Source organism: Xiphophorus hellerii, chromosome 7, assembly GCF_003331165.1.
Source record: "Xiphophorus hellerii strain 12219 chromosome 7, Xiphophorus_hellerii-4.1, whole genome shotgun sequence".
Taxonomy (NCBI): Eukaryota; Metazoa; Chordata; class Actinopteri; order Cyprinodontiformes; family Poeciliidae; genus Xiphophorus; species Xiphophorus hellerii.
In genome coordinates this window covers 31,651,474-31,660,837 of record NC_045678.1, presented here as the reverse complement: position 1 = coordinate 31,660,837, position 9,364 = coordinate 31,651,474, and the positions used below count along the sequence as shown (strand labels likewise).

The window sequence follows — 9,364 nt, the reverse complement described above, 5'->3', positions numbered from 1 at the left end:
AAAGATATGTTTTAATAGTTCACTGAAGTATGAAAACAGTTTTGAAAAATAAAAGAATTATTCACGAGTTGGTTGATAAAGGGGCAATTATTATTATTATTATTATTATTATTAATAATATAACGTTTTAAGCCTTTTTTTATTTAGATTGTACAACATTCTCAAAACAAGACAGAGAACCTGAGAACGAAAAAACCAACCCATGATTTCACAAGCACCATTATAAAAGATAAACATTAATGTTCTTTAAAATCTTCTCAGCTGAAATCACCACAGAAGAAAAAAAAAAAACAGAGAAAGTGCAACGAACAAAAACCAACCAAGAAGCAAAAACATTGCACATTTAACCGGACGAACCGAGAAGAGTCGGCTTTTCTCCTGCTGAGGAAGAGTTCACAGGAAGGAACGATGAAGAAGAAGAAGTGCTTTGTTTGAGGACAGAAATCCCAGCAGACAGGAAGCGCCGGCTGCGTTTTCAGCTTCGCTCAGTAGAAATCTGTAGTGACTGATAAATAAACGTGTTTCTTCGCCTGAAACAGGTTTCCGCTCCTATCTCCATTAAACGGAGGAAACTCAGAGCAATCTGAATCATTTCATTTCCTCTGAGGTTAAAGGTGAATCCATCCAGGAGAAATTAGTGTTCTGGTCCAGAGTGACGCGGCGGTTCCCCATCACGTTTAGTTCTTTAGTGGTTCTGAGCTTCAGTTTGTTCTCAGGTCCAGATCAGCTGTTCTGGTTTCATTCGCCTCAAATGAAGCAAATAAAGTTGAATTTAACTGGATGTTTGATTTTAAACTGATTTCTGAAAACAGCAGCACTAAGTAGAGCTGACTCAGCAGAACGACGATCCAACCCCGAACCAGTTCTACAAAACCAGAACTGACACAAAGAACCAAAAGTAAAAGATCAGGCTGGATGGATGGATGAGAGGCACAGGTTCAACGCCCAGGAAGCTTCCGGCTTGTTGGCTCAGCGGCTCCACGGCTGCAAGAGAAGAAAAACTCATCATAGATCCGTTCATCATAGATCCGTTCATCAGGAACGTTTCATTCTCTAACTCAACATGTCACCTTATTAATCCTGAAATGGAAATATTAACTGCTGATGGTCAATAAACGTGAAGTTTAGAAATCTCACCTTGAGAAGGACGATCACTCATCAGGGGAAACCGAGTGCAGAGGAATAAGGCTTTCAGTCTGTTCGTCTGACAGTCTGAGGAGGAAGAGGCACATCATCTTCATCATCATGGCTAACAGCCTCATAAATATATTAACCACTGATTTCTCTCCATATTTAGGTTTTTTACACATAAAAGTCTGCAGCTCCTTTAATGTGTTTTTATTAACTTTGAAATGACTCGTTCATTTCTCCAACAATGGAGGCCGACTCTCCAGCCAGCTTCAGCGCTTTCAGCGGCTGCTGCGTCAGTTACCATGGTAACGGCGTCTAAAATCGAGGAGAGAAAACGCGATTCATCCTTTCATCTGGAAAACGTCCAGAGGAAGAGCGACCACAGGACGAAGGTCTGAGCCAATCAGCTTCCGTTATTACAGTGATGATGTCAGAACGTCATCGCAGCGTCTGCTACTCAACCAGGAAGTCACTCCTAAAAAAACAGTTAAAGAACTGATGTGACCAGAACCCGGTACCGACCAGAACCTGCAGATGTTCTCCATCAGAGCCACATCTGAACTCGTCTAACTTTCTTCTCCTACTGCTCTCCGGTTCGCTGATATTTCAACTGTTAACTTTTTATTTTCTCTGGTGTTCTGTCAGTTTTATAAAATGCATGAGTTCCACCTCCACGGTGTTTGCACAGCTGAATGGTTGCCATGGATTTCTACAACATGATGGGAAGATCAAAAAAGTCCATTTTAAATAGTACTGCTGCTTTAATGGGAGTTGTTCCTCTCTACTGGCGCCCCGGCTGGTCAGCAGGAGTTAGTCCCTCCATGACGCATTCTGGGTTCAGAATCTTCTTAATTCATCGTCTAAGTTTGTGTTTTTTCAGCTTTTCCAGAGAAATTATTGGCAGATTGAAATATTTTGACTTTGAGCGGTTGCCGTACCTCTGCGCTCGGTGCTTCCTGATCATATTTTTGACCGTTTGGGGCCGCCGTACCTCTGCACTCGGTGCTTCCTGAACATAAAGGTGTAGAGGCGGCGCAGCGCCAGCAGCACCGGGTCCCAGTTGTTGTAGTGGCAGAGCAACGCGGCAATGAAGAAGGAGAGGAAGACGGGGATGGCTCCGGCAAAGAACAGCCAGGAGAACCGGACCTGCAGAGGAACCAGAGTTAGCCAGAGCATGGAGAGGAGTCAGGGGTCAGAGGTCAGGGGTCGACCTTCTGCAGGCAGATGTCTGCCAGGATGGAGAGCGGGATGGTGAGGCTGAGAGCCAGAGTCCCGATCAGAGACGACGTCAGGAAGCAGCCCCTGCAGAGGAAAACACGTCACTCATCCCGACCCGGTCCGAACGCATTCTGACCTCTGACCTCTCACCAGAGCCACAGGAACTCAGACAAGACGGTTCCGATCAGGCCGTTGATCAGGATGTAGGTCCAGACCAGCTGGCTGGGGAGCTCAAAGGCCTCGAAGCCGGAGAAATGGAGCAGCAGGAAACCGGGCCAGAGCAGCAGCAGGTTGAAGAGGCCCACGAATCCTGAAACACAGAATATATATTTCAGGAAATTTTCAGGGAATTTTTTTTGTTCACCAGAAAATACAAAAATTATTTTAAAATCAGTTCATTACTCAACCAAATCTGCTTCCTGGTATTAAATGGCATTAATATTGAGAAAGTATCACAAGAAAAATATTTAGGAATAATTCTGGATGCTCAGTTAAATTTTAGGAGCCATGTTGATAAAATCAGCAAAACTGTTAGATCAAATATAAACTGTTTTAAAATGATTAGAAATTGTTTAACTCTTCACTGTGCAGAGATGTTTTTTAACTCAATGATTCTCACATTTTTCCTATGGAGCTACTGTCTGGTCTCAGACTAGTCAAACTAGACTCAAACCATTAGCAAGTCTCTGTAATCGGGCGTTAAAAGTTTTATATCAAAAGCCAATCAGATTCCATCATTGTCACATTTTGGCTAAATTCGGCATTTTGGACTTTTCTGATTTTATAAATTATAATCTTTTAAAATGGATTTTTAAGTGTTTAAATGGATATGCACCTAAATCATTAAGTGATTGCATAAATAGACTGCAGGGCAACAGCAGATCTACTAGATCAGCTTCAAATGGAAATTGTAAGGTTCCCTTTCGAAGAACCACTTTTGCTCAAAGTTCTCTGTCCGTGAGAAGATCTGCAGTTTGGAACTCACTTCCTGTTGATTTAAAGTCTGTAACCAGTTTCAGTATGTTTAAGAAGCAAACAAAACTCTGGTTATGTCAAAAACAGAACTGTACCCACTTTTGATGTTTCATGTTTCACTGCTTGTTCGATTACTACTTTAACTTTTAGAGGGTTTTTTTTTTTTTAAAAAGCCCATCTAGGGACAAGTGCTGCGAATTAGCTGTTGCTATGGCACTATGACGTAAACATGGGACTGCTGTTTTGTTCAGTTTGTCTATGTCGCTGTATGTCTGTCCCTACCAAATAAACCAATTAAATTAAATTAAATTAAATTATTATGTATTTTATAGGCACATAGTGAGATTTTATAGCACAATCAAGTAACTATCTGAAGTTGTTATGAAATTGCTATATGTATCTAATATGAGTTAAAAGAAATTTGACTTTGTAATTTAACGCTGTGAAATTGGGCCTCTGTCTCTTTAAGAGGCTCCTGCTCTTTCTTAAGCTCCGCCTTCAAGTTTCTGGCATTAAATTTTTTATTCATTTTTTTATTAATTTTGCAAACTGGGTGCTTTACTTTTAATAAGGCAAACGTGCAAAAAAAACCTCTCAGTTTTGGATTCACAATAATTGACATCCATTTCCAGTAATAAAAATTTTTGACTTTGTTTAATTATTAAAATATTATGTCTTGATTATTGTTGAGTTATTAGAATTATTTTCTTTCTTTAATTAAATATTTCATTTTGGTTCCCAAGTCTTGAATCCGTTGCCGTTAATTTAATTTTAATGAGTAAAAGTAATTTGTAAGAGTTGGGCCCCAAACTGTCAGGAGCCCAGGGCCCAGTTCTTCCTACATCCAGTCCTGGATTTAAAAAACCCCTTTCAAGCAGGGGAGCCCAAAGTGGGTCCTGGAGGGCCGGATCCTGCATGGTTTAGTTCTCTTCCTGGTACCAACAACCTTTTCAGCAGGTCAATGTTCTTAGGCCTCTAATGAGCCATGATTGGATCCAGGTGCGTTAAACCAGGGAGAGACTAGAACCTCCAGGATGCCGGCCCTCAGGGACCCACTTTGGGCCCCCCTTGCTTTAAAGGATTTTCTTTAGGCTTTGTTGTTTCTTTAAGCTAATTCCCGAAGAGCTGCTAACCTAGCGTACCGTAGCTGTAGGGCTGGGCAATAAAACAATAACATTATACATCGCCATGGACACATGATCAATATCAATACATCTGATTCATTCAGTTCAATATATAGAATATTCACTGAGCTCCAATCCAGAACCGCACAGCATTCTGGGAAATGTAGGAACACAAAAGACTTTAGCCACTAAGCTAGCTGGGTGGCATCAACTAACTCACTCGCTCTTTGGTTACCTAGCAACAACCGGCTGGGTAACAAACAGTTTCAATTCCCCCCAACTTCAGTTGCCTAGCAACGATCTGTATAGTAACTTAAAGTTTTGGCATTGTGACTCAAAACTGCTTAAAAATAAAAAACGAGGTGGAGAGAAAACAGGAAACCAGTGTGGCAGAATTTTAGATATTTATAACAAAAAACTATGAAATGATATGAAATGCTTATACATTTTCAGCCATTTTGTCCAGTCCTAATATATGAGCTGAAGGAAGATGAGTGGATTTCATGTGTTAAAACCTGAAATCAGTGATAAAAGTTCAGTGGAAGAAAAAGCATTTAGAAGGGTTAAATAAAGAAGCCACGTACCAAAGAACATGGGGATGTCGAGCTTATCCTCGCGGTCCACTCTCCTCTTGATGAGGACGATGTAAACGGCGTACAGCATGGCCCCCGCCAACGACCACAGAGAGCCTGCAGGACGCTAACGGTTAGCCACAGCTAGCTAAATGCTTCCACCAACGGAGGACGGTAGATCTGACGTTACCTACGACTCCTTTCTCATCAGGGCTGTCCATGCTGGACAGACTCACCAGAGCGACTCCTCCCATGCTGAAGCACAGGAAAACCAACAGTAACAACATTTATCTTTAAAACAACTCTTAGCTAGCACCTGGAAAGCTAAAGCACTGGCTCACCTGAGAGCCACAGCCAACAGTTTGGACAACGTGAACCGGTCGCTGCTGTTACTGGGGAAGATGGCTGCCAAGATGAGCGTAAAGAGGCCTGAAGAGGGAAATGACATCACAGAAGGTTTCAGTCAACGTAACTCAGCTAAACTTGAGTCTCAGACGTAGAGGAGGAGAGAACGACCTGAGGTGGAGGACAGGATGTTGACGATGGCCACCTGTGTGTCAGACAGAGCTTCCTGGTAGGAAAGGTTAGCCAGGAACCACTGGAGGTCAGAGGAGGAAGGGACATTAAAGACGAAACCTGTTCATCTTTAACTGGTCCAGATGAACAGATGAAAATATGGTCCAGTTTAGAAAATAACCTTTAAGCCAGTCAGTTAGTGTAGCTAACTAAAAAGCTAGCAGTGCTAAACATAAAGGGCTTAACCACTGTTGAGACGCTTATCAAGGACACGCACACACAGTTTGTTACACACATGGAATTCTTCACTTTTACACAAAGACCTTTGTAGAAATAGCAACTTAGCTGACGTACGACATCAGGCAACCACTGGGCGTGTTTTTAGATATAACCAATGATTCTTCCGTTTTTGATCAGATGCTGTGTAAATTTGGTCATATTCATTTTCCAACAAATTAGCCTGTAAGGGTAAGCATCTCTTTCTTTTCTAGCGCTAAAAAAGAATAAAAAAGTAAACTCTGGTTATTCTGTGTTGGCTGATTTCCTGTTCGTGCGCTCACACTTATTTGGTCCGTCGAGTTTAAATCACAACAGCACTCTAGCGCTAAAGCGCTACATTGGTATTTAGCAGAAGCTAAAGCTAAATTGCTTAAATTCATCCGTAATACCCAGTTTATTCATTTTGTTTCCTCAATAAAGTTTCTTGTGCCCTAAACGTTTTAAAGTTATCAGAATATTAAAGCTCTGAACATTAAAGGCGAGCAGTTAGCTCCTCTGTGTGGAGGACCAGTTTTCCTCACCACAAAGCAGAAGAAGAAGCTGATTTTAGCCACATCGGTGATGGTTAGCTTCCCCACTGTGCGCAGCAGGGCCTCGTGGTCCTTGGCGGCCGGGTAGGACATACGGGACAATTTGGCCTCCAGAGCCTGGGTGGACGGCAGCTGACGCACCTCCATGATGTTGCTGAAACGAACTCGCTGCTTTTTGGAGGCTGGGGCATCGGAAAAGAGGGGGGGGGCAAACAGGATTCACTTAAACACCTCCAAACAGGAAATACATACAATCTAGATGACTTAAGTCTGTGGTTTATGGGTCAGAACTAGGAGCTTCACTGATGCTAACAGGCTACACAGACCTGCAGATGTTAACATCAGGAGCTATGTTAGCATCAGAGGCTATGTTAGCATCAGAGGCTGAGTTACTATCAGAGGCTGTGTTAGCATCAGGAGCTATATTAGCATCAGAGGCTATGTTAGCTTCAGGAACTGTGCTAGCATGAGAGGCTACATTAGCATCAGAGGTTATGTTAGCATCAGATGCTATGTTAGCACCTGCTTGTCATCTGAGTTGTTGGGAACAATACTTTCTCTGGTTGTTTTAATTTTATTTTTAACTTTTTGTTTAGTTTTAAAAATGTTATCATGATTTTACTTATTTATTCATTTTAGTTAATTTTCAAAATATTATATATGTATAATTTTACATATTCTGTACTATATACTATATTATATATTTTATTTTTCTACAGTAATTCCTAAAATTATTTTACATTTTCTATTATCTTGGGAATGATCTTGATCTCTGGAGAATGTAGGATCCAGCTGACCTTTGACCCTTCCCAGGTTGACGGTCATTGCTGGTGTTTTTCCAGCCTGCTGTTGGTTCATGTCTGTAATCAGTAATGAGGTTTGAGTTTCATTTAGAGCTGAAATCAGATTTAAACTCACCGGCTCCACAGTCTGCAGGTAAACAGTCGTACGGATCGGCTGCTGCGTCCTGGAACTTCATCGGGACGTACAGCGGCTCACTCTGCACAAACCGGACAAAGAAGAAACTCTTTACCAGCAACAGACAGACGGAGAGCGGCTGTTACCCTGACAGACGTTGCAGGGGATCAGGACGCACCAAGCAGTTGTTCACAGCGCTGTCAGTGGTGCAGGGAGCGAAGTAGGCCTCAGCGTCAGCAAACTGCAGCAGAAATGACAGAAAATCATTTCCTGACTCAACAAAAACGTTAAATAGATCAAAGTTTTCAGGAGAAATAACAGAAAACACGATAGGAAGCAGCTTTCAGGATCACGTTGTATCAATAAAATCCTAAATATTTGCAGCCTAACAGAGTAGAGCGACTTACGAAGGCAGACTGGCGGCGCTTCAGGGCGCCACTGCACTGCTGCCTCCAGGGGCGCCACAGCAGGAAGCCCAACAGGTAGAGAACAAACATGGAGGTCTTGGTGAAGGTGCTGAAGAACGGCTTGTTGTAGTCCTGCCGCTTGAAGATGTACTGGAGAGAAGGTCAGCAGAGAAACGCTCAGGGTGCTGGTTACTGGTACTGTAGTGGTTTCCAGTCTGTCTTTAAATGAAAGCTGGTTACCGTGGTGAGCTCAGACGAGGCCACCCAGATGACGTCCACCAACAACAGGATCACCACCCCCAGGGCCATGCGCCGCCGCTGGGCCGCCGCGCTGCCCTGAGAGCTCATCCGGTTCATGACGAACACCCAATCCATCAGGACGCTGCACACAAACAGGTAGCCAATCAGGACGCTGCACACACCCAGACAGCCAATCAGGACGCTGCACACAAACAGCCATCCAATCAGGACACTTCATGCACTCAAACAGCCAATCAGAAAGCCTCTCCCGATCTATTTTATTGAGAATTTTCCGTTAAGTGGGTTGAAGTTTTCGTGAATCCTTCAAAAAAAATTCTTAAAAGTGTGACAAGTCAGATCCGAAGAATCCATCTCCTCTGCAGGTTGTAGATCTTGACGAGATGGTCCATCTAGTCTCCAGGTGGTCCGTCTCGAGTCCAGGTGGTGGACTGATCAGAGCTTTGGTAGTTGTTGTAGACGCTAATCAAGTTTAAACGGAACCAGAACCTCCCTGACCTGCTGCTGATGCTGGTTGGTTTCTAAAGAACCTCTTGTCCCAGAACCAGAACATCTTCAGTTGGACTCGGATTCATGTAAACCCAGCTGGACTCTGGTACTGACCGGTTGAGCTATGGAACCAGCTGGGTTGCAGTGGACTAAACGGGACTGAATTCAAATGCGTAGCACAGTTTTCATGTTTATTTGTAATAATAAAGGTAAAAACCAATTCACCGTTCTTCTGTTATCCGCAATAAACAACATTAAGGTCGATAAGAGGCATAAATACTCATAAAACGTCTGATGTTCAGGTTTAGGTCGCAGTTTAGCCAAATGTTTATCAAGCTAAGCGCTAACAAGCTCGACTAAAGTATCAGACTAAAATTGCGATAAAATCTATTTTTCTTACCTGATTGTTTAACCTCGTCATTTAATTTGACACATTATCTAACTGTCATTTCACTCCGTGCAGCAAAATGACCTACATCACTGGTTTTACTGGGAAACTGGAGACACTTCACTGGTTGTAAACATTAGCATTTCCTCCTCTCTTCGTAATTGACTAGCAGTGTCACTGGCGGCGCAAAGCCTTCTGGGAAATGTATTCCTACAATGTGACGTTACGAAAACTAGAAACTAGAACAGGTTTCTTAACATTAAGATTTTTATTTATAGATAAAATTGTCTCAATATTTATATAGTATGTGTTCAAAGTTACATATTTTATTAAACTGCGACATTAAACATCCAAATATTATCTTATTGTTTATTTTCTTCTCAATTTCATGTTTTATTTTGTTTAAAGCTGTAATAATTACATGAGATCTTACGCCGACCTGTGAATTTATAAACTGTAAAAAATGCCAGTAAATTCATATTTATAATTTATTATCTCTAACCTGTTTGAGTTAAAGAACTCAAAATATGTCTCCTTTAAGCGCAGTTTTATAACAGTG

The 9,364-nt window shown here is 42.0% G+C and overlaps 1 protein-coding gene across 3 annotated transcripts; it reads right to left on the bottom strand.

The window, feature by feature from the left end:
• On the bottom strand, positions 1–8,987 carry LOC116723159 (solute carrier family 35 member F5). Of its 3 annotated transcripts, none has more exons than XR_004339920.1 (15): positions 8,818–8,987; positions 7,911–8,052; positions 7,671–7,820; positions 7,442–7,504; positions 7,264–7,345; positions 6,337–6,527; positions 5,537–5,618; positions 5,362–5,449; positions 5,211–5,275; positions 5,033–5,137; positions 2,500–2,659; positions 2,343–2,433; positions 2,070–2,277; positions 1,138–1,212; positions 1–984 (listed from the first exon to the last, which is right to left on the bottom strand). XR_004339920.1 is itself a non-coding variant. In XM_032567842.1 (15 exons), exons 2-14 carry the CDS (start codon positions 8,043–8,045, stop codon positions 1,152–1,154), a joined length of 1,428 nt encoding a protein of 475 aa, XP_032423733.1. In that variant the 5' UTR covers positions 8,046–8,052; positions 8,818–8,986; the 3' UTR covers positions 1–984; positions 1,138–1,151. The 3 variants fall into 3 exon arrangements, 2 of the variants coding, with proteins under 2 accessions (XP_032423733.1, XP_032423732.1); XM_032567842.1 differs by having other exon boundaries at positions 2,123–2,277; positions 8,818–8,986; XM_032567841.1 differs by lacking the exons at positions 1–984; positions 1,138–1,212 and adding an exon at positions 1,219–2,069 and having other exon boundaries at positions 2,123–2,277.
• Positions 8,988–9,364: the final 377 nt, after the last annotated feature.